The sequence below is a fragment of the Synchiropus splendidus genome, chromosome 3, assembly GCF_027744825.2.
Source record: "Synchiropus splendidus isolate RoL2022-P1 chromosome 3, RoL_Sspl_1.0, whole genome shotgun sequence".
In the NCBI taxonomy this organism is placed as follows: domain Eukaryota; kingdom Metazoa; phylum Chordata; class Actinopteri; order Syngnathiformes; family Callionymidae; genus Synchiropus; species Synchiropus splendidus.
This window is the reverse complement of record NC_071336.1, coordinates 16,796,088-16,820,909: the sequence shown is the minus strand read 5'-3', so window position 1 is coordinate 16,820,909 and position 24,822 is coordinate 16,796,088. Positions and strand designations below refer to the sequence as shown.

At 44.6% G+C, this 24,822-nt stretch overlaps 2 protein-coding genes and 2 non-coding genes across 4 annotated transcripts; all 4 read left to right on the top strand.

The window, feature by feature from the left end:
* Positions 1-1,959: 1,959 nt before the first annotated feature.
* LOC128755519 (eukaryotic initiation factor 4A-I-like) lies at positions 1,960-6,928 on the top strand. The gene is made up of 11 exons (XM_053859175.1): positions 1,960-2,082; positions 3,228-3,270; positions 3,336-3,468; positions 3,551-3,690; positions 4,001-4,169; positions 4,420-4,529; positions 4,642-4,785; positions 4,862-4,999; positions 5,071-5,160; positions 5,406-5,485; positions 5,590-6,928. The coding sequence occupies exons 1-11, from the start codon at positions 2,060-2,062 to the stop codon at positions 5,732-5,734; spliced, it is 1,215 nt and encodes a 404-aa protein (XP_053715150.1). The 5' UTR covers positions 1,960-2,059; the 3' UTR covers positions 5,735-6,928.
* LOC128756616 (small nucleolar RNA SNORD10) lies at positions 3,780-3,918 on the top strand. Its single transcript, XR_008414294.1, has one exon. It is a non-coding gene; the product is annotated as a small nucleolar RNA SNORD10 (small nucleolar RNA).
* LOC128756617 (small nucleolar RNA SNORD10) lies at positions 4,203-4,340 on the top strand. The gene has a single exon (XR_008414295.1). It is a non-coding gene; the product is annotated as a small nucleolar RNA SNORD10 (small nucleolar RNA).
* An 8,867-nt stretch (positions 6,929-15,795) lies between the features above and the next one.
* sox19b (SRY-box transcription factor 19b) lies at positions 15,796-21,223 on the top strand. The gene is made up of 2 exons (XM_053859276.1): positions 15,796-16,700; positions 19,628-21,223. The coding sequence occupies exons 1-2, from the start codon at positions 16,042-16,044 to the stop codon at positions 19,887-19,889; spliced, it is 921 nt and encodes a 306-aa protein (XP_053715251.1). The 5' UTR covers positions 15,796-16,041; the 3' UTR covers positions 19,890-21,223.
* The last annotated feature ends 3,599 nt before the right edge of the window (positions 21,224-24,822 follow it).

Genomic DNA, 24,822 nt, shown 5'->3' with positions numbered 1-24,822 from the left:
GGAAATGTGTCCAATATTTTTTTCCTAGGTGCCCTATAGAGAAATCTCCCAATGTCAAAGATCCTTAAAAAAAATCCTGGATCCAGGCAGAAGAAGAAGAAATAGAGAATTACTAATAGTAATGACTAATTATTAAACAGTGTACTAAGGAAAGGTAGTTACATTGTTATTATATTGTGCTGTTATCTAAGGGATCTAAAAGGCTCTGAATAGTAATAGAAAAGGAACTAAACAACTTCAAAGGGATGCCTTTGTTGGCTCATCATTATTTGAAATATTGAGGATTAAAATGGGTAAAAACAAAACAAAAAAAACAGTGGAGTTGTGTGAGCCCTTTCTTGTTTGGGTTTTCTCTGGGTACTCCTGAGTGAAAAAAGTAATTCCTCTGTCTAACAAGATCAATGTCACTTCCAAACTGAAATTCAAAGTCAGACCCCAAAACCTCACCCGCTCCTTCACCTTGTTAACATGAGAGAAGTGTCCCTATTTTGTCTTGTCACCTCTGGAAGCAGCAGGACTTCATTCATGTTTGGGAGCAACTCTGTTGTTTCCGCAATGACTCTCTGTTACATTCATGCATGAGCTCCAGTCGGGTGGAAGGACGAGCGGGAGTCGCAGACAGGAGGGAAGGGTTTGAGGAGGGGGCTGCCAAGTTTTACATTTCTGTGTGATTGAATTAACACGTAAGACAGTGAGCTGCCACACTTGGCTGTGATTGATGAGTTAGCGTGTCTGATGAGCATCCTGAAGGTGAATATTAATATCATCACCTCAGCTTTGTGAGTCAGAAGCCTTGTCCATTTAATCCAATTAATCTGGAATCCACATTCTTCAGGTTTCAGATAACGTACACTTTAAAGCAGGTACAACAACATCCATCATCTCTGGATTTTAGTTAAGATGGAGAATGTGTGGGAATGTGAAAAACTAACTTAAGTATTTTGGGAGAACGTAAATAAGGAATTTAAATTGATAATAATAATGAAAATAAATAATAAAATGGGACATGTTTTTTTTACACTCTTATATCATAACCTGAATGTAACATCATTTGATTTACTCATCTCAAACGTGGGAATCATGACAGCAGTAAACTGAAAGCAAACAGCTTTAAAAGTGATAATAAATCTGAAGAAGCAATATTTGAAACTAACTAGCACTCGAAGTGAAACTACGTGTTTAATTATATTATTATTACTGATAAGCGAAGCTAACTTTTCTTAAACAGAGAATTTGAATATGACTATATATATATATATATATATATATATATATATATATATATATATATATATATATATATATATATATATATATATATATATATATATATATATATATATATAATAACTTATTAAAATATTATAAAACAACCACGATATTTGTGAAATCTTCAAGATGAAATAGTTTACAAAAAGTGAACAAAGCAGTCTAAACTATTTAGTGTTGTCCATGAATTAACGAGTAACTAACTGGGAGTCGATTCAGTTCAACGTGTTCGTTCGTCGACAGAAGGGCGGCAGCTTTTTTCTCTTGAATAAAACGAGACGTTTTCATCACTGACCCGCATCAGAGAACGGTGCAACATGTTGCCTCACCGTTGTTTCGTTCAAATCTGCCTGACTCATTCAGGCGCGGAAATGTGTCATACATGATGATCATTCTCATATTCAATCTAAAAAAGAGAGAAATATTGTCGGTGATGGGGCAGAGAGAGAGAGAGAAAAAACTACACCCGACGTCCCCGCTTTTGTCTACGTTGATGACGCCTACTATTGAGGTGTGAATAGTCAAACCGGGACGGCCCGGGCGGAGATTGACATCAAACGATGAGGCTGAGGTGTTAAGCTCCGCCTGCATGACCTGTTCACAGGTTTAAGATCAAGCGTCCTTTGTGTCCGGCAGGACCGCCTACATAATCGTGACGTAGCGCTGACCAATCAGAAGCCGGCAGGGGTGGGATCAAAACTAAATGACGGCGATGTGTTGCAATGAGAAGCCCTCTTTGTGCGCGGAACCTATATAAGACATTTCTGCCGCAGTTTCTTTCTTTGTAATAATGTCGGCTGAATTTGACAACAGGTAAGCAGGGTCGATTATATGCCGTGTCAGTCCTCACAGGAGCTACTCGAGCAGCCGGTGCACTCTTTCTGACGCGTTTAATCGCTGTGAAGGATCGGTTTTAAGTCATGAGTCGCAGCGCCGCCTGGTTTGTGAGTTGAACGGGAAAGGCCTTCTTGAACGGAGCCACGCTGCCGTCTCGTCCGCTCATGACGGGAACTTTTTGCTCAACATCTGACGATCGTGTAGCGGTTTTGTCGGTTGGTGTTGGAGTGGGATCTGGATGTTTGACTGGGCCTGATGAGTCGCCCGTCTGGGGCCGACCACTTCCCTCTGCCGGCGCTCCTGTAGCACGTGAAGGCGCCTGGTTTAGGCCCGAAGCCTCGAGTTTCCACCGCCAGATTCTCCTCGCCAACTGCCGCGTGTGGCGTTTCCCACCCGGATCGTCTCTCGCGGGGGCTCCTTTCCCAAATGTCTGCGATCTGGTACATTGAACGGTGAAACGCAGATGGATTTCTCTATTAACACGTGTTAGCTTTAGCCTTCCACCGGCGGCTCGGACAATGCCGACAGCTCAGCCGGACCGCGGGTGGAATCGCACCCCGCCGGACTTGGTCTTTTCTCTGTGGCTGAGATCCATTTTGTGAAGTAGAAGTCACGCGTCTGCGATGTCCGATAACTGTCTCAGTCGAGCGAGTGTCCGCCGCTTCCTCCCATTCACGGTGCCGGTGGCTCGCGTCAAAATGGCGCCGCTGTAATGTGACTGACGGTGAGTTGAATGTCCTCGGGTAACTGCGACGTGGCTGCTGGTATGTTTCACCACTGGTGGGTCTCCCGGTACAAGCCGCGTCTCTGAGGGGGGGAAACCTCCATCTTAGAAGGTGGAGGCAGAAATGGCGGCGATGGTTAAAAAAAAAAGGCGTTTGCTGCTGCCACAAGAGCGTCCAAGTCTCGTGAAACGCTTTTGTCTCCCCTTCTTTCAAAGTAATTCTGCTCATTCCTCGGTTCCTATAGTCCCAGAAACTGCCTTTATTGGTGAGATGGAGTGAGGGCCGCAACAATGCCACAGTTGTTTCTGTAATGATTTGGGTGTCTACACTTCACACTTGCTTGTATCGCTGCTGTTCATGGCTGTGACCCTGACAGTCTTGTTCTCTTGTCCACAGAGATGATGCCCAGGACACTATGGAGCCTGATGGCATCATTGAAGTAAGTATTGACCGTTGCGTCTGGTACCGATCGTTCCAGGTTGTAATGATACTCTTGATCTGCAGAGTAACTGCACCACCATCGTGGACAGTTTTGATGACATGAACCTGTGCGAGACTCTCCTCAGAGGAATCTATGCCTATGGTTTTGAGAAGCCTTCTGCCATCCAGCAGAGAGCCATCCTCCCTTGCATCATGGGTGAGTACGCCTGACTCCCACCAGTGAGTTCTCATCCCCTTCACCCCCTCCACCTCATCACAAATCTGAACCTTGTGTGCAGGCCGTGATGTCATTGCTCAGGCTCAGTCTGGTACCGGAAAGACGGCCACCTTTGCCATCTCCATCCTCCAACAGATAGATGTGGATTTCAAAGGCACTCAGGCGCTAGTCCTGGCCCCCACCAGGGAGCTGGCTCAGCAGGTGAGGCCATGGCACTGGTGACGCATGTTTCTAAAAGGTTGTTTGGGAGTGGTTCCACTCGCACCTCGGATCAGAAGCAAGTGGGTGCTGTACTGTGATGAAACCCATGCGTGTCAACTGACTGTGTGCGCTGCTGTTGTGGTGCAGCTCAGGTTGGCGTTCTGCTGCCCTGAGTCCTGTCCACAGCAGGGACACACAGAAGTGATCACACCTCACTGGTCTGAGTGCAGCACTCTCAGCTACAGCCGCCTCCAGGTCTGCCACACGTACCATGCGTGTTTGACAACAAAATATTTCATTTTCTATTTAGATCCAGAAAGTTGTGGTGGCTCTGGGAGACTACATGGGTGCCTCGTGCTACGCCTGCATCGGCGGGACAAATATCCGCACGGAACTCCAGAGGCTGCAGTCAGAAGTCTACCACATTGTGGTGGGAACCCCCGGAAGAGTCTTCGACATGTTGGGTCGTAAATCCCTCAGTAAGTCCTGTGTCTGGCTGGGCGGTTTGAGCTGTGTCATGATGAAACCCATGCGTGTCAGCTGACTCTGCGACCCCCCTCATGGAGACACTGGAGTTGGCGTTCTGTTGACTGGAGTGTCCTCTGTGACGGGGACTCAGAGATATGATCATACATCACTAGACTGAACGCAGCATCAATACTCAGACGTGGGGTTTCTAATGGGGTGGGGAGGTTGTGTGTAAGGGGTGTTAATCTTTTGTTCTCACAGATCCCAAGTCCATCAAAATGTTTGTGCTGGATGAAGCTGATGAGATGTTGAGTCGGGGCTTCAAGGACCAGATCTATGAGATCTTCCAAAAACTGCCCAGTAGCATACAGGTGAGACCATGTTCATCTTTTATCCTCATGTTGTTGTTTCACTTCTGTTGTGTGGACAGACCAATAAGTGTGTGTGTGTGTGTGTGTGTGTGTGTGTGTGTGTGTGGTGTAGGTGGTCCTACTGTCTGCCACCATGCCGACAGACGTGTTGGAGGTGACCACCAAGTTCATGCGCGATCCTATCCGAATCCTTGTCAAGAAAGAGGAGCTGACCCTGGAAGGTATCCGTCAGTTCTACATCTACGTGGAGAAGGAGGTAAGCGACCAGCGTTGGCCACGTGAGTGTTGGTTTGGGGGAGGAGCTTCCACTGAGCACTTTGTCTGTGTCGCAGGAGTGGAAGCTGGAAACTCTCTGCGATTTGTATGAAACGCTGACCATCACTCAAGCCGTCATCTTCATCAACACGAGGAGGAAAGTTGACTGGCTCACCGAGAAGATGCAGGCCAGGGACTTCACCGTCTCTGCTTTGGTGAGACTGCCGCATTCTCTTTCGTGCTCTCTTCATATCCGGACATTGACTCATCCAACTCTGCTTTACAGCATGGAGACATGGACCAGAAGGAGAGGGAGGTGATCATGAAAGAGTTCCGCTCTGGATCTAGTCGGGTCCTCATCACCACTGACCTCTTGGTATGTAGAGCTTTTTTTCTCCCCCCCGCTCCATCTTTTCCAAGGGTCCATCTCCTCCCAGCTGTTGTGTTGGCGAAGGCTTGAAAGTACCTTGGTAGATGAGCTGTTCTGCCCTCCACTGTGGCCGAGCTCACGTCCCGGACTCTCAACTGATTGGCAGAAGACATTCAGTGTGCACTCGCTGAGATAATGGTCTCCTCGGTTCAGGTTCAATGATTTAACACCCGTTCTGTAAACCCTTCCAGGCCAGAGGCATTGATGTGCAGCAGGTGTCCCTCGTCATCAACTATGACCTGCCGACCAACAGGGAAAACTACATCCACAGGTGATGAGCGCTTTCACTGGTTCACCCCAGAGGATTCATGTGCCAATGTTTGCCCTGTGGTGGCTGACGGACCCCTGTGTGTGTGTGTGTGTGTTCTCCTCCAGGATTGGTCGAGGCGGTCGTTTCGGCAGGAAGGGTGTCGCCATCAACTTGGTGACAGAAGATGACAAGCGAACTCTTCGGGACATTGAGACGTTCTACAACACCTCCATTGAGGAGATGCCCATGAACGTAGCTGACCTGTTCTAGAAGAATCCACGGGCCCCTGCATCCACCCCCTCCCCCCAGCCCCACCTCTTCCCCCCCACACATCATTTTAAGTCAGACCTGGTTTCTAACAAGATCTGAATACAAAGAACTTTCTTTGGCTAAATTACCACCAAGACTTTTCTTTTTGATCCTGTGACATTCTCCGGGAAGGAGGATCCTGCTCTCTTTCCCACCAGGTGAAAGTTGATTGGAAGGATGCTTCATCTGCTTGCTGTATTATCAGAATTGGCTCCTGCCTCCAAGTGTGGAGCACTAATTTGGACATTTCTTTTTCAAATCTGAGGACTTTCAAATGAATGGCGTAAACTGTGAGCCTGGTTTCCACATGTGCAAAGCGCATCCCTATTCTCAAAAGCACACAATTGAAGTGGTGATGGCAGTTGCTCTGTCGAGCTGAAATGGTCCTCGATGCTTTTGTGAAATACGGCTGTGGTTTGCACGCCTGACGTCGGCCCAGGATTCATGATTTGGAACGGGAAGTGCTGTGTTTTGACTTGCTCAGTGTTACACGACCTCCAGTGTACTAGGAAACAGCCTTTCGTTTACACCCATGAATGATCCTGTTTAGAACAAGTTTCTGGGGCCAAACTACAGCGAGCATCTTCAATAAAAAGACCTGTATAGTAAAACCCAAAACTGAGTTGTTTAAAGTTTGGATCTTTGAGCTGCTGCTCCATGTTATTGATAAATATCCACAAGAAGGCCGCAGACGTTTGGAGGCTGGAGCGACGGTGAGTGCCGCCGCCGCCACATCCGATGAGCTGCTCGCTTTGTAGATTTTTTTTTTTTTTTTTTTTGTCTTGATCTTTTAATGCATTGTTTTGTTCAGGTTGGAGGTAACCATTTTTTCTAACCTACCTCACTGAAGCGCAAGTGTGGGTGAAGAGGCGTCTGAAGGACCAAACTAGAGTTGTATAGAGATTACAGCCCCTCTGAAAACATCCTCATCCCTCCCATTTGTCAGCGCCTAATCCAGGGGGTGTGGTGTCTGGATTCGGGGTACATGGTCAGTGGTATTTTTTTAAAGTGAATTTATGGAATTGTTAACTTTTTTTTTTTTTTTTGAGACAGAAACAGTGTATTAAGATTTTTTTTTTTTTACATTGGATTCTGTATATTTATTTTAATTGTCTTCAAAGAAAAAAAAATAAAGGTTGTCCTTTAACAGTGTAACGTGGCTTCCGCTTCGCTGACTAATTTCTTCTGCTGGAGTAGGGTAGGATTTGAGAGTTTGCTCGGAGTTGACCTGTTGAGGAGTTAGATCTGTTTGATTTGGGAAGACGTTCCATAAGTCTGAAGTGCAGGCATGGGACTTGGGAGTGAAATATTTTCTTCACAACCATACGCTGAAGCATAAATCACTGCTGTCTTTCACCTGTTCACCATCAAAATCTCCATTTTCTTTTCAATTTATTTTCATTCCTTTTGAAATCTCTGATCCCTTCAGACACCACTTCCACCCACATCTGGGTTAGTTGATGATTGAGGTGTCCAAAAGTGAGTGTGGGCGGCTGGCAGGCTAATCTGTGTCCCTCAGCCGACTTGTGATGTGTGTGAGCCGCTTCACAACCAGCAGAAAGAATAGAAACTAACAATATAATTGAGCCAGAAATGCAGAATTTCTGTTCACATTTGACTCAACCATTTAAAAACACACACACACACACACACACACACACACGGTGCTTTCAAATGCACTCAAAACAGGACATGTATCACTAGACAGTGGTACAGTTGAGGTTATTAAAACAGAAGTCATCACTTAACATGACACCAGGAGGCAAGATGTCAGTGAGAAGAAACATGAACATGTCTGCTCCAGTTTGGCCACACAAGGCCAAACAGCAGACACCTTTTGATGAGCCTCAGCTTTTGCAAGCAGTAGTCCAGTCACTCATAAAACATGGGGAGGACAGAAGAAGCTATTGATCTGTCAATACCTTCTAATTCACGCTTCATTTCAACACAGTCCACTTCCACATTGACAAGGTTTAAAATATTAGAAACTTCGTGAAACAAATTGGATTGAGGAGAGACTTGGGTGGGCGACACATCATTTTCCACATTTTTCACAAAAAGAAATCCCCCTTTTCTCAAGTTTACGCAAGTTCTAAGAACAAATAAAACTTTTTTTTTTTTTTTTTTTTTTTTGCTGTGGTTCAATACATCTTTCATTGTCTTTGTAAAGTTGCTTCAACATTTTACGTGAAAATCTACAGTTAAGTACCAAAAAAAAAAAAAAAAAAAACAGAAAATGTAAAAAGATAGTCAGAAATGACCAGCTGAGGAAGATAAACCTGCATGATCTCCAGTTTATTGTTATGACGTCAGTCCAGTTAGACTTGCGGTTCGGTTCAACATCATCACAAATGAGGCGTCAAGTATCTATGTATCAAATATCGATATATGATAACAATATTACGCAATCAAGTACTGTAATATTACAGCAAAAATATCGCAGTATTGCGGAATCAAATGCCGCGATTTTTGAGCGTATGAATATTTGACATGCCCAGTATATGAGACGTGTAGGATACTGAAGCGAGAGCACGGTACGTTTCTGGTAGAACCAGGCTCATGCAGGCGGAAACATTAACCAAGATGGAGCGTAATTTGTAACAAGAATATACCTGTTGGTGGTAAAAGAGTCACATGAATTGGCAATACACGTTTAGTCAAGCAACACTACGTCATGAAACACGGCAGATGAGCTTCCAGTCTGTTTCAATGTACGATGCTTTATGTTGACAAAGTCAAAGGGTTCACATGGTCCCCATGAAAACAACACACAATGTCAAGTTATATGGACAGAAAGACGCCGACCTAAGCTGAATTTCAACCTTGCTGAAGAAAAAGGACAATATGTACACATTTACAATACTAGACTATTGCGACCTGAAAAAATAGCTGAGGTGGAGTACTTATTTTTAAAAAGTCCAGGCCGGGTTCAACATGTATTACACTGAACACATGTAATAAAATACAAAACTGTGATTTGTATCTGCTTGGCATTCCTATTCCCACCGCTAGGAGGAGACATTTTCAACAGTAGAAAGACATACTAGTGTACTGTCACCGGCTGTCGCTGCAGTTTGTTGCAGGCAAACAAACTGACTGAAGTTATCATTTTGAAGAGCATTTTAAGCTCCGTCAACTCTTCAGACAGCTGACCAGCTTTCACCAATGAAACCCCTCTTGACTCACCAGAGAGTTTGACATCAGAAACAACAGGGTTGGTGGATTTCATGACCACACTGTCAAACAACCTCTCCATTTTCATACAAGAGCTCAAGTGTCCCGGTCATCGCGCAAGAAAGGCTTTGAATATGGCCTCATGACAAAGCCATCTGGGTAGAAACGTTTTCTTTCACTACTGCCTGGTCCGGCTGCTGCCATATTCCTCCACCCTTTTGTAGCCACTGAGTTTGCCAATGAAATCCTCACGTGGCTATTGTGGCTGCTTCCAGGGAGCCTTTGTGCCAGGATGAACAGTGACAAATAACAATACTGAATCTTAACAGCACCTTTCAGAGTCTCACCAGAGTCGCAATTCAACTCAAACATGACACACATTGAAACACAGCAGTACAAACAAAAGTGAACTTCCTCCTATTAACAGTGATGAACTAACTAAATCATTTAGATCTTCCCTTCAAGATTGTTAAGAGTTAACAAGGCACATAAAGAGCTTTTTGAAGTGAATTTCCTTAAGTTGCTAAATCAAGTAAAAAAAAAAAAAAAAAGAGCCTCACTCACTGGTCGCCTTGATCTACCACTCTGATTTTAAACTCTATTAAAATGAACATACTTCCCAAATTGTTGTATCTCTTTCAAACCATACCTACCTTCATCCCGAAATCTTTTTTTTTTTGACTCAGTACACTCCATCATATCCTCACTTATATATGGAAAGGCATACAAATTCAATTTAGAAAACTCCAAGGCTAACAGTGGACTGGCTCTTCCAAACTTTCCCTTTTATAACTGGTACAGTTACAGTACAGACAAAAAAGAGGACATGTAGTGACGTAGCTAAATATGCATAGGAGAATGAAGTACGGTATAGCAATAATGTAACTGAAACAATAATAATAATAACAGTTTGCCTCAACAAATCCAGTGAGTGGATGTCATCACTTTACAGTGACTGAAGGAAGGCACGGCCAGTCTTATATCCTCAGGAAGACTATCAAAAAAAAAAGGATTCATTTCAGAAAAAAACTGGACGATGAATGCAAAGCTTTCCTATTCATAGTATCACTGCTTATGATGCTGTTAAGGTACTTAAGGCTGGTCTGGTCCATCAGCTAAATGTATCCTACACATGTTCAAATCCTCTAGAACATTCTGTGGACAACTAATAGCAAATATTAACTAAAAACATGGCTCAGTCACATAGTCACATTTAAATGATGTGCAATTGCATGTGGTGAGCAATAAAATAATTGAGGGCTGATAGGATAGATAAATATATCAAAATAACTCCCAGAGAGATTAATAAATATCTGCATTGCACCAAAAAAAAGGCTGTTTTTAAAAGAAACCCCAGCTGTTTATCTGGCTATAAAACACAGGTTCTCGAGGCCCACTCTTGCCAGTCTGGTAACACGTGGAACCCCTGCATTTGTTATGTGACTAATATGGCATCGAACATGTCCAATAACTGATAATGACTTCCTCCCCAATTACGAATTCATGCATATTTTTTTTTAATTTGCTGATGTTTCTTTGTGAACTTTTGCCTAAATTACTAAAATAAAAAACAAACAAACAAAGTTGGTTTCTAACTTTGTGATGAACAATTCTAAACCTAACTTTGATCAGTTTAGAAAATAGAGCGAAATTCAGTCCACCGCCACTAGAGGTCGGCCTTGTTCATTCATGTTCAATGACCCCCCTCACGACACAAACGTACCACGCTGAAAAGAGAAGCTTGTTCAGTTGTTGGTCCCCTCTACTGTAAAAGTTGTCGAGGTTCCACGAGGTTACAGTCCTGGGTCTGTAGTACAGTAGGCAGGAGAATGTGCTACCAAGGGCTGTTCCATGTCCAAAATGATCAATGACCAATGGCGCCGTTCCGCGCCCAGACACCTGCGCACTGCTCCAGAGGAATCAACTTAAGATCAGTCGTTGCTTCAACAATGAGCGGAAGCCTTTACACTGCGCGGTGACTCTGGTACATCAAGGTCTGGAACTGGCACGAAGATACCAAAACATCTATTCAAAATCTTCCTGTTCACTATTGCATCTAGGTGCAAAAATGCCTCCACATCTTCTTGGATGTTCTGGTGGCAAATGCAGCCATTTTGACACAACAACGCCCAACACGCTCCAGTGCAGTTAGCAAATGCAACGTCTGCTGGATTTTCCAGCTTAGTTGTCCATGTCGAACCTGGGGACAGCGTCTGAGATGCCAACAGATATCAAAGAAAGATGTGAGAAACACTTTTTTTAATGCATTTTCCACCACCGGTTCTTTTACCAGGCAGATCCCAGTTACCTAGCCCTACAGGCGGAGGACATCCTGGCCGGGCTATTGCTCCATTGCAGGGTACAGAAGTCACACACACACGTCATCAGCTAGTTCACTCATCTTTAACCTGTTTGATTGAGTAAACCACACCTTTCCATTCCACAACGCCCTAAGCTTTCATTTGAAAACAGGTGTTGGAACAGGCTCATCCATTTTGAAAATGTTTTGAAATGGTAGACAAACCGACAACTGTCACTCCTGTCCCTCTTCTTCAAGAGGGATCTCCGAAAATAAACAAAAACAATCACCATTTCAAACACAGGACTCTGTGTTTGCATCATGAGAAGAGTAATCATTTACCCATCTGTCGACCGCAGGTACAAACAACTCGCACCCAAGTTCTCACTATGATTTCCGTCTACCCTCCATGTCCCCTCTCTGCCGTCAACCCTGGTGGCCTGTCTTCCAAAGGCATTTCCCTCGGTGGCGTACATACCCCTTGACCATCCCCCAACTGCCCGACATGCATATACAGCCCTGTCACCCACTCCACCCCCTGTTGGGTGTTGGATTGTGGGGTGGGGGTGAGGAGGGAGGGGGGATTATGCGAGTGGGAGGCTCGTAAAGGGCCTGCCATGGTCTTTCTGTTATGTGACGGATGGCTGGGAGGCTGAACGGGCCTGTTTTGCATGAGAAGAGAAGCCAGCGGAGGGGAGAATAGAGGTCTATTCAAAGAGGCCTGTCACCCAAAACCACCCTCCTGCACTGAACCCCCGCACCTTGGCCCTTCATCAGCCATCCCTTCATCCTCTCCATCCCTTCTCCTCCTCCTCCCATGCACTTTCCATTCCAACCTCCTTTTCTGGCTTTATTTTCTGCCTTTCATTTGCCATCTTTGCCGCTTCTTCCTTGATTTCATCCCACTTAATTTCTGTTCATTCACATTTCCCCTCCTTTCCATCAAGTGCGCTCTCATTCCCAGCAAGTTCCATAACATTTGAATCCTCCTATTATTTTGGCAGACTGGTCAATAAGAAACCATAATGGCTAATGTCACGCTCCAAGCTCTTTAACGCCAAAAGAAGTCATGTGACTCGATGCACTGACATAGTGACTGAGTCCACATTTGAGTCAGCAGGAGATATTATGGCATAATTAGATTGAAGCGACAAATATGGCGCCACCAAGCCACCAGGGGGCAGAGAAACACCAAAACAAGACTCAGTCATAGCAGCAGGTCCCAACGTTCATCCACAGCCATTCGCCATGTATGAGTGTTTCTCACATATACTGACATCACCCGACCATGTTAGTCTGACTCTTCACACGTGAGACCTTCCATACGGTCAAACTAATACAGGGTGAGAAGTGGCAGAGGCCGAGATGTGTTTATCAGCGGAACAGCTGATGTGGAGAAGTTTGGAGGTGAAGTCGGGGAGGCCAGACTCAGATGCAGACATGGTGGATGAAGAAAAAGTGCTGCGCTTTAATGTTTAATGTTTAATGTCTCATTCGCAGAAATTCAATCTTATTCATTTATTAATTGTGCATTTCACTATTTTGTATTTTATCATTGAACAAGAACATTTTCATGTAAGTTAAGTTTTATATTTAACACACCTGTTTAGGAATGTTGCCAGATGGCAAACTTAACTTATTTTCATTTACTTTTTTATTGGCCAATTTTTATCTATTCTCCTTTATTGCCATTAGAAAAGGAGCAATACCTCTTTTTGAAATAATTTTGTTTTGTTTTAAACATTGTTATTGGAATAAATTAAAGGAGGAAAAGTTACTTTTATTGCACTTATTTTAGTTGCCAAAATGAACTTTGGAAAAATCAGTATTGACTGGTTGGACCCTCTAAAAATAGGCAATAGGTATCAGCAGGTACTCCCTAAAAATATATAGTTTCAACTGGGACTTAACAGCAGTCACTCTGGGCTTGGATTGCCAAGCGAGAAGAGCAACGGCACTGCTGTTTGGCAGTTGCAGTTTAAATGAAGACTTTAAAAACCTGTTCAAAAGCCAGTCCGGACTCTGGTTCTGGTTGACTTCCTAAGCCTAACTACACCTATGTGGATGCAGAAGAGAGAGAGCTCAGAGACTCACAGGATGACAAATGAGGTCACAGCGTCCAAACTTGCAGGTGTCGGTATTTGACTAAGAGCTGCTGGATACTACTTGTGTACGCACACTTCCTCACTCTCCAGGTATGTAAACCCAACACCAACATCCCCTCTGACCCCTGTCTGAGGGATTCCTAGTCACTTAGTACACGATGGTGCAAGTTGGGCTCAACTTGAAGCTGTTTTTGTGTTGCCGACCCAGGGAGGTAATAATGATTCACGAAGACTCATAGTAACGCCTCTAATAAGTTTGACGTGTGACTAACGCATGTGCGTTTCGAATGACCAACCCTGCCTCCCGTATGAGATCCAGAAGCATAGCAGTAGTGATACGATGTATCCATCGCTGTGCGCTGAGTGTCGTGAGGAGTATTTCCACTGTCATGAAGCTGCCACTATGGACTACAAAAGCTGTCGAATTCAAGCAGCACTGACGCCCTCATCGTATGAACCAACACTGCATTTGCGCTATAACAGTGTTGGTCCGTCCCAGCTCCACCTCAGCTATTAAGGCCTTTGTTTGTTTTTTTTTGTTTTATTCATCCTGGGTTTTTATATTTGATATAGTGACTTTCAGTAGAATAAAGAGAGAGAGCCTAGTTAGCCTAGTAGAAGCTAAAATCATTCACAGCCAAAGAAAGATGAACATTGTTCTCCATGTGTTTACAATCTTGCACCGTCGGCATGTTTTTGTGAGCGTTCTGTGCCACTGAGGCTACTGTAAAGAATATTCCTGACAGTACCTGTTATGTTGGCTTGTTGTAATAAATGTGGAAAGTGTTATCAGTCACTGTTGTGTTGATAAAATCTTCCTATAAGGTACTTTTACAACAAAAACAAAAAGTTTTGATTAATTAGTCATTAATCCTGAGTTAACTGTGGCTGAAGTACGATTAATCACAATTTAAAAATGGAGCCAATCGACAGCCCTATTTTTTTTATTTCCCTTAACTGTAAATGGATGTTACTTTTCTATTGAATATTCGAGTGAAACCTTTCACAAATATCTTTTTAGCATTTGTATTGCCTGCCTGATTCAAATTATTGTTGTGCTAAATGCTGCTTCCCTCATTACTTCTGATATCTCATGGAACAACTCAGTGCTTGGGTGTCCAAGCACGTTGGCACTCTAGACACTGGTTTGCTTCTCAATGGCAAACGTAGACTCAAAAAAAAACACGCCTAACTGTTCCGGATGAAGGGCCGAGCGACAAACAGCCAGGTGGCGAACAACAGGACTGAGAAGTTGGGGGATGCTGTCCTCACATCCACCCTCCTTTTTTTCCAGCCTGAGAGGAGGGAGGAAACCTGCTGCCATGTTTCTGTATCAGCTGTGACACCCACCACTTCTGTGAAGTCAAATGTGAGAGGACAGGAGGAGCGAAGGAACCACTGATCCTCTCGCCACCTGAAGACAGGGAAGACAGAGGCACTAAGGAAAGCAGAGACTGCTCATCACTTTTGGAGTTGCAGCAGAAAAGCCGAGGGAGCAGCAAAGATGAGGGGGAGTCGGGGGGGAGGGGTGTGAAGTTTGGAAGAGATTCCAGCCAAGGTTGTCCTGGAGATGAAAACAGGATGGACTGGACTCTCACAAATCCCAATTAAACGACGCACACACACACGGTGATAGGCACACACCTGCAGCTCACACACACACATTAGTCAAACGTCACGTAAAACGGTGAGAAACAGCACACACACACACACACAGACTATTGACAACCTCTTAATTCAATGTGACAACACCGAGGACAAGAACAAACTTTCTCTTTACATTGGTCTGACTATCGTGGCAAAACTGTAAACATTCATGACTAAAATATGAGTTGCATTGCTTTGCTTGATAAAACTTCAATTACCTTTGACTTGTTTTTTATTAATTAATATATTATTTATATATGAATAAGAATAGCTATGTTAACTGTCATATAGTTCAGGAACTAAAGGTTGTTAAACAGCTCAATTTAAGAATACATTTGCATTAACAGATCAACACTGAACACAAGAGTTTGTTTCTTTTACTCACAACCAAAACTAAACCCAGTTTCACTCTTCAGTTTCTTTTTTTATTATTATTTGGGTCGTTTTACACGCAGGCGAACGTCGCTGTCAACTTTTAGAAGCATCATACAGTACTTTTTCAACAGAGGAACACCACCCCAAGACCTCTGATCCGTTCTTGTCACTCCTGACGAGAACGGTGGTTCCCTGCGGACGGCTGCAGTGCCGATACTGTATTGATCCGGGTCGTGGTCCGACTCCATCATGGCTCCCTCCTCCTCCTCCTCCTCCATCAACAAGTGTCTCGCGCACAGCCGGGAACTCTATTCAGCTGCAAATGCGCGCGCTCGTCGGCGCCGCTGCGCTCTTATTGGTCAGCGCAGTACGCGCGAGCTCCGGCCTCTTTGAGAGCGAGTTTTGACAACAAGTGGCTCAGAGGCTATAAACTTCCTGAGCGAACCAGCCGCAACTTTCGCCGCCGCCACTCTTCCTCACGTCTTCGCCTCGAGGGATGTCTGCGTCTGCCGCGCTTGTGCAGTAAGTTCCCTCGGCGTCGCGAGAGCAATTAGTTAATTTGCTTCACCCGGTCAGAGCTGCGGGGACAGCAGGCCACAGAGTCGCCAGGTGCACGGCGGCAAGAGACGGTTCCCTCGCGCCACGCATCCTCACCTGAGCAGTGCGACATGTACAGCATGATGGAGCACGAGCTGAAGCCGGCGGGCCAGCCCCCGTCTCACCAGGCCACCCAGGGCATGTCGCCGGTCACTGCCAACATGACCGGCAGCATGGGCAACAACGGCAACTCTCACCCGGGCTCCAAGACGGCGCTGGCACCGGGAGGAGACCCGATGGACAAGGTCAAGCGGCCCATGAACGCGTTCATGGTCTGGTCCCGGGGCCAGAGGCGCAAAATGGCGCAGGAGAACCCCAAGATGCACAACTCCGAGATCAGTAAGCGACTGGGCGCGGAGTGGAAGCTCTTGACTGACGCCGAGAAAAGGCCCTTCATCGACGAGGCCAAGCGGCTCCGGGCCGTGCACATGAAGGAGTACCCCGACTACAAGTACAAACCTCGCCGCAAGACCAAGCCCCTGCTCAAGAAGGACACGCAGGTGGGCAAGTACCCGCTGTCCGCCGGGAACCTGCTGGTGGCTGCCCAGGGTCAAGGTGGAAGCCCGAGGATGGACAGCTACGGCTGGGGCCCTGCGGGAGGTTACGCCGGGATGCAGGGCGAGGCCCTCGGCTACACCCAGCAGCTGCACCGGTATGACCTGTCGGCGCTGCAGTACCCGCCCGCGATGACGGCGGCACAGACCTACATGAACGGAGGGAACTCCTACAGGTGAGGATTACTGCCGCGGTGCAAGCTTTTACACCCACACACGTCGAGTTTTCATCGCTTTCACTTCTTTATAAAAAGCAAATCTTTATACGAAAGACTACCACCAACATTGAATTATGATAATGAATATTGTAATCGGCGGGTTTTTAAAGTTTCAGATCTGAGTTCAGTCCCAGTTCCAGTTAATGTTCTGACATCTCTCCATTTAGGAGTAAAACTAATTATTCTTCACCTAAAAAAGACTTGATCTCCAAAAACACTTGCTTTTATGCTTTTATTTAATTATTTCTCTGAGCAAGTATCAAGCAAACCAACTTTCCTGTTTCTCAAAACAAGGCAAAAAAGGTCACGTATGATACAAAATTAATTCAGCATAGCGTACTGTTGAAAGTTATTTATGAAGTTAACTATATCTTTTCTTTTACTGCCACTTAGTAAGTCATCTATTTTTGTACACCAAAAATTATATTAAAGTTTTGTTATAAATTGAATTGCTTAGCTGAGTGTGGGGCAGGTTGCAGGTATTTGTTATACATTTGTACATTGGCCAGTACTACTGAGTGAAAAGTATATGCTGGTCAGTGTTAAGAAATGTTCAAGCCCAGTGAGCCGCACGGCAAGTGGACATGATGGAACAACAAGGCCTCAGTCTCGGCCTACTTGTTATTGGTGTGACGCTCGGCGCTGGGCTTGGCCCTGTCTGGAATGTTGATCGGGGTGGCTCGATGGCAGGCAACGCTGCTACCCTGTGTGTGGTCCCCTTACCCACAATTCCCTAGGCGCTCCCTAGACCATTGTCTCTAGCCCTGCTTGTGGTCTCTTGCATCCCCACCCTCCCCCAACCATCATCCACCCATCGCCCAACCTCGGAAGTGGCAATGAAACCAATGAAAGTATTTCAGTCCCTCGATAACTGAATAATTCATAATTACTCTCCAGAGATGAAATGTCAAGCGGTTAACCTTTCATTCAATTTGAAGACATTTTCACAATTTGTACTGACAACTTAAGGTTAATTAAGCAGGCCTGCACGTTTTAAAACATGTTAAAATGTGCTCAACTTCTCCCCAGAGTGGATTGTTGTTCCAGGGCAGGTGTCCGCGGAGACTTCAGTGCGCTTCACTCCGTCCCTCTCAACCGCTCAATCACGTCCCTTTGTTTTCCCTGTTTGCTTTTTCTCTTGTTTGGTTCCAGTTCCACATATGGCACCAGAGCAGTTCCAGCACTCTTTAAGTGGATTATTATTGATCATGAAGGGCTGTGGATGATTTCCACTTGGTCTCAAGCACTTGGTAGAGTTGAAACAATTCCAAAGGAACGCCACAGTTCCATTGAATACCAAATGATAGTAATGTTTCTGCTCCCAAATTCTAATACCATTACAAATGTAATGGCGTTACATGCCGTTTCATTAACTCTGTTGTTGGTGGCACTTTTTAATAGTTAAAGAGTTGCAAGAAATCATGACTTTCAACCATTAAACAAACGGACATCAAGACTAGATGCTTGATGGTGGCTGGTGACTAAAAGTCAAGCACTGATTCATATTTGGGCCGAATCAAAAGCCTGTTTTTCTTTGTCCGAATGCCAAACTGGAGTTTCTAACAAGCGGAAGGTCATTCAGGTTTGTAGGTGGGGCGGTAAACAAGGCCAGTGTTGATCTAGACCAAACACTCCGAAGTTCTTTTGCTGTGTCTCAACACGCACCTCTCATCAGAGGTGTGTCCCAGTTTGGGGGCTGCAGATTCGTGAATAACAGGCTTTGGTCGAAGCGCTCCATTTTCCATGAATCACCAACTGTTATTGGGGTGAAAAAATATTCGGATGAGGCTGCCGCAGAAATTATATTTCTGTGACGTCGTGTTTCATTGCTGCGAGAAAGGGCCTGAGAAATGGCAAGTCTTTCAGTGGTTACGTTTGATTTGTTGACTGTGTCATTTGAGCAAGTTTCTGAAAGGCATCATATTGTTCTTGACTAACTAACTTCTACTTTTGTTGTTGGTCATCCACGCAAGCACCATTTCTTTTGTAGTTCAATTTGTGTCAAGATGAAAACTCTGGGTCTGGATTGTAAGTTTTCATTGGCTGCTTCAGTCTTTTGACTGAACCACTGAGGCCAAACCTAAACGGGCCTTAGAAAGTGCCTTACATTTGCTTTGTCCGCTATGTTTGGCACCTAGTATCTTTTAATGCTGTCTAAAAATCTAGATGATTACTGTTAGATGGAGAATGTTCTAGGTAAAAGCAGAAGAGGGAGACGGCCAATGTGGTTCATGAATTCTGTAAATGAGGATGTGGAAGGGGTTGTGCATGATGGTTTAAGTGGAGGAGGCCGACTGTTGCATCAGGGCAGTTCAGCCTTGCATCTGTTATGTCCTAAAACTGTGCAAGTGATTGAGACGATGCAGTAGGAACCTGTCACAGCTCATGAAACTAGAAGTTGTTTATTTCTTCTTAGACAGGGACTCTCTCTCATGCAATGAACATTTATCAAAATGATTTGACATCCCTGATTCAAGATGTCTGACACGTGAGGAATTGCACAGATGCCTCATTCTAATACATTGGCTGTTGATTCATTTTAGCGTGATGGGCATCTGCACTTTTTAGATGGCTTTTCTACAATCATACCCCTTATATCTTTCAAAAGCTCCAGCGGTAAACTGGAGTCTTGTGTGAAACACCTTAGTAATTCATTCAAACATTCATTGAAGTCTCAAATTGTTGGCAAAACATTGAGGAAAACAATTGAAATACCTGTAGATCTAGGCTGCTACAATTGCTTAATATAATAGAAACATTCCTAAATGATAACACTCCTACACATGTATAGATATCTTCCCATAACACTTTATACCAACTTGTCAAATACGCAAAGGTCATGCTGTCTGACAGCCGTCTTGATTTTCCCTGTTCTTTCTTTGCAGCCCAATGTCCTACAGCAGCAGTCCTCAGCAGCCCAGTCCAGTCACCATGTCCATGGTGAAACCGGAACCCATGTCCCACTCTCCCCCAACTCCGACACCAAACCACCACCGGGGTCCGCTGCAGGGAGACCTCCGGGACATGATCAGCATGTACATACCAGGACCCGGGGGTGAGGCCGGTGACCCCAGCGCTGCACAGAGGGGCTACAGTAGTGTCCAGCAGCACTACCTCTCTGGGACTGTCCCGCTCACACACATCTAGTACCGGGACTTACAAGTGTTCTGGATGCACAGACGGCTGCTGGGAGTCTGGATGGTGGACGTGACTGACAGAGACACTGCGATGACAAATCGCCATACGAGAGATCCCTGAGTCTTCGACACCACTGACATGTTCTCTACCTCTTTGGTGCCACACAAGTGTAAATATCACGAGCGTCTGAGCGGAGCCCACAGACCAGGGACGCTCCGCTCCTCTGTACATAGTAGGAAGCAATATTCTGATCGATCTTAGAGCTTCTCCATGACTATAGAATCTTCCTAACCCGAGACTGCACCGTTTGCGTTGGGCAGGGCCGAGGGCCGGGCCTTTTTGTCGAGTGTTGTCCTCTACTAGTCCACCTGCCACCAGTGTGGGTGAGGGTGAAAAGATTTCCGCGTTCTCAGCTGGTGACCGACCTATCATGAGCTGATGATTGGCTACATGGAGGGCAACAGGAAGGAAATGCACAACTTGAACATACAAGAGGAACATTGTGCCTTTGGCCACATTTGTGGTTTCGAAATGAATTTTAAAGTTGGTGAAATCCTGTGGGATGACACAGACAATCAGCACTGAGTCCACTGGGCATGAGCTCCAAGGTTTCCAAGGTGTGTGGGGTTAGAATGTAGAGCCTCTGCGGTTCCTTCCATCACGTACCGACCACTGTACCATCAGAACCTGCCTGCTGTGTGTTTTCGCTGAGACGGTTTTAAATGTGGTCTTTTTTTCATTTTTAAATGTCGAGTTTGTCCTCTCCTTTTGTCACTTTTCTCAAGGCAGAACAAGCTGTATTTTTACCTAAGGGTGAATGAATTTGAGTAGAAATGCTGCAATCCGTTCTGTGTGTGTGTTGTCCTCCACGTGGCACATTAACTGTTGGCTTGTTTTTACAAATGGGATGTGTCATCTCTAACAAAGTTTGTGTCTCTGAACCAGTGTTGACTAAAGGATCCAACTGAAGTCTTTTTAATCCTCCTGCTTCCTCGCCTGGGTGCTAGTGCTGCTATGGACCTAAAGGGAACTTTTTAATTCTATTTTCATATTACAAAAACTATAGTTACTAACTAAACACGCACTGTAAAAAGATACCTGAAATTTTTATTTTCTTGAAAAAAGGGAGAGCAAATATGACGGTAATGCGTGAATGTTTACATGAAAGGTAAAACTGTTGTACTGACTATATTTTTAGAAGGGATTGTTTGTTCAGCAGTCCGACGCTAGAGTTGCTGTATGTAGCATGCATGTAAATAATGTACACACCCTTAGGCTCTTATACTAAGAGCCTTTTTGTTTCAAATTCTTTTTTTGTTATGGCATTCATGACAATATTAATAAAAAGCTCGAATCTTTTTTCATCAATGATGTCATGTGTTGAACTTTGTTCTTGGTGGCGTGTTTGGGTGACGTTGCAATCGTACCCGAAAATCTCAAGCTTAAGACATGATTGGGTCCTGGGGCGGGGGGGGGTTGTTGAACCTCAGGATAAGGGAAGCCTAAACAGAGGATGACATCATGGCTGCTCCAAAGGGAATTGCCTTAAGGGTGGAAGTGGAGTGGTCTGGTCCCTGACGGCATCTCTGCAGATGTTAATGAGAGAATCTCTTGACCACATACAACCTTGTTTTGGTTGGTGTCGGGATATGGGTGAAATCCTGTGCTGCCTTGCCTTACTGAAGTAGAAACTGGGTTTTCATCCGAGATTGCAGACTGGATATTTATTCGCTGTAGAGCGCCAAAAAAGTCAACTTTGTTTGAGACAAAAGTTTTCCATTTAGATTTAAGCTATTAAAAGTCCATGCTCATGTGCTCAGATCAGATGAAGGTGATCTGAGGGAACTGCTTACAGGTGAAGTTTACAGGTTTGTCGGATGTCTCCTGATGGATATTGACATCATATAGCTCCAATGGTACAATATATATTTAGGTTTCCACCAGCTGCAATTGAAATGTATGTGGGCTTTTCCTTTCCACTAAATAAATCCTCATGTTGACTGTTTGAATTCCACTTTGTCCAGACAGCACTGGTTAAAAAAAAAATCTGGTGAAAATGAATTGAAATTTTCAGCTCAGTTCAGGTTTTAATGCTGCTGGTTGTACTATCATCCACGCTCTAGCGACTGCTGGTTTGCTCTGGTTGTTTGAAAGTCGACGTAAATACCATCTTCCGCTAAGTGGAAACTCACTCGCTCAATTTTAGCCATGGAAACCAGCCTCATTCTGTTCTTCAGGAATCCTGTAGGAGTCCGGTAAAGTGTGTGTTAACTCCCTCTATATTTGTTTGGGGAAGATTTGGGGGAAAAAAAATCTAAAAACAAAAAGTTGAAAGTATTATGGTATTGAACTCAATTGTGACATTTTTATTTGACTTGAATAATTTCCCCCAGTTTTGATATAAAAAGATTGATTTCAGGTAAATGCTCAAAAGGACAACACAGAAGCTGTGACCCATAATACTTGAATCAATTCATTCATTTCAGTTGTTTTTTGCGTCGACAATGATCACAGTTTGACAACGACGACAATGACACAAAGGCCCGTAGAGAGTTGTTGAAGTTACACTCGTTTTTCATATTTGAATGTTGGGGCATTCGAGTGGAAACCGCACATCAAGTCACCAACAATCACAATATCCGTGGGCCTTTAGTCCTTTCATGGCAGTTCATGAAACATCATTACGGTCCTCCTCACACAGCGGTGCTGCATGACAATGGTTGGAGGAAGAATCGGGCGCGCCACATTTCCACCTTGCTTCTTTATCTCACGGACTTGGAAAGTCACCAGATGAGTTTTGCTGTGGCTAATTTCGACATGACCTCATCCATCGACATCATTAGAGGGAGAAAGGAGACCTCCCCCACTTTTCTCACAGCGTCCGCCTCCAGCGCCTGGACCCGTCCGCGGTCAGCGAGGGCCGCGCGCGGTGCTGGTGAATGGGGGGCCGAGAATGATTTAAAGCTCGATTATTTACTTTCTTATCTCTGCCCTCTTTAAAATTCACTTTCCCCGGCCCTTTCACTGGCTCCCACCCCCCCTCCTCGCGGCTCCTCCGCTGGATGGTTCGCTCATAATTGGCCGTTTCGGAGGCGCTTTGTCCGCTGCTTTTCAGGCCGCAGGTGCATATAGTAAAGCCGGAGTCTCCGCTCCTCCCCCGGGCGGCTTTGTTCCCGCTCCCCGCAACCCCCACGCCCCCGCTGGGCAGAAAATTGGGGCTGCTTTCTGGGGCTTCGTCCTCAGGCTTAACCCTTTCACCGACCGCCGTCTTTCTCATGGAAATGGGAGCGAAGCCCGCACCGGCTAATCGGTCAGAGAGGGGAGGGGGCGGGAGGGGAGGAGGGCGAGGGCTCCAGGATCAACAGGAGGAACAGATGCACCGGGACTTTCTTCAACTCTTCAAACGGCGCGGCTGAAAAGTACATGTGGGGAAACGGTGACCCCGGTTCTGAAGCCCAGGGGGAACAATGCAAGAACTACAAGGAGAAATATAGCAGTCAACCTGCTTCACAGGCCTTCAGGAGATGGGGATTCAGCTCTGGCTGCTGCTCCAGCTGTCACGAGGCGCGCAATTATTATTATTATTATTAATAATAATATTGTTGTTGTTGCATTCACTCAAACATTCAACTCTAATTTTCAGCTCAAATGTAACATTAAAATTTCAAGTGGCATATGTAATAAGGGGTGAGAACGACACCTTTATTGTAAACGTTTTTAAAAATATATATTTTTTTATTTTTTCGTTCAGAGATTAACACTTTTCCCCCTACATTTTGTGACATTGATTCCATACCACTGTTTAATCTGATTGTTTCTTCAGCAGGACGAAAAATGTTCTTGGCGGCTCAAAACTCCTGAGCACTTCATTTGTGTGCATTTTAGATAGTGGCCCTTTCTGTGGTTGAGTTTGACTCCACATTCGTGCACATTTGGAATTGTATTTTAATTTAAGGAGTTTTAATGACGCACACTTGCTTATTTTAATCGATTGAGAAAATTTAGGACTCATTCTGACAGAAATCGCGTTATCATAAATTGGCATTTTGAACACCAAAGCAGCCTCGAACTGTTCATTTTAATAAACGTCCAATCAGTGGACAACACATGTGGCCCCGAGGACAAAGCTTTCCAAGCACTCCACTGGGGCCAATATACAATTATAAATGCATTGTTTGTATGTTCTGATAAATATCTGATTTCCCCCCCCCCAATGTTACGTACGAATTCTACTTCGTCTAATACTTACGTCTTCATTGTAACACTTTCTAAAAAAATTGTGGCCATTAATTTTACATTTCCTTTTCAATTTACGTGGCTTTTATCAATTCCAACTTTCCATTCACGTTTTTATAGTAAAAAAACGAATTTTACTCTGAGGCATTCATATTCAAACTGTAATACAAGCACTGATACACACATTGACACAACACACTTGTTACATAAAAAGGCTTTAGCACTACAAGGAACAACCCCCACATCATTAAAGCATGCTCGCTGCCACACACACGCACACACACACACTCAGTGATGAGAACATAGTGGGTGATTAATTTCTCTTTTACTTTTTTACTCTAATTATTTTTTGTTTTAATGTTCACAGGAGCACAGAAACTTTCTGGTTATCTGGAAGTGACAATTGATGCACACGAGAAGACAGAGTGGGCGTCGTAACAACATATTTGAGTAATGTCCTTGTTTACTTCAGCTGCTACATGTCGATTAAAGGTCCGGACAGAGTTAAGTTAGCTGTTTGACGAGTCAATAACTCGGGCTGCTGCCTTTGGAATCAACATTCTGGTGGCTTAAGCCAGCGCAGATATGTGGATAGATAAAGTTGTATCCATGTAGGGGAAAATATGAATGGCCAGCAGACAAACAAAGTTTAGATTCTGCAGCGCTATCTGGCCGTGTCGCCAGCGGAAGTCGGTGCATATATGCT

Excerpts from the sequence above, each read along its gene's own strand:
- LOC128755519 (XM_053859175.1), top strand. The coding sequence starts at position 2,060 with ATGTCGGCTGAATTTGACAACAG. Across the intron at positions 4,530-4,641 it reads AACTGCCCAGTAGCATACAG|GTGGTCCTACTGTCTGCCAC; the intron begins GTGAGACCATGT and ends TGTGTGGTGTAG. Across the intron at positions 5,161-5,405 it reads TCATCACCACTGACCTCTTG|GCCAGAGGCATTGATGTGCA; the intron begins GTATGTAGAGCT and ends AAACCCTTCCAG.
- sox19b (XM_053859276.1), top strand. The coding sequence starts at position 16,042 with ATGTACAGCATGATGGAGCACGAGCTGAAGCCGGCGGGCCAGCCCCCG. Across the intron at positions 16,701-19,627 it reads AACGGAGGGAACTCCTACAG|CCCAATGTCCTACAGCAGCA; the intron begins GTGAGGATTACT and ends CTTTCTTTGCAG.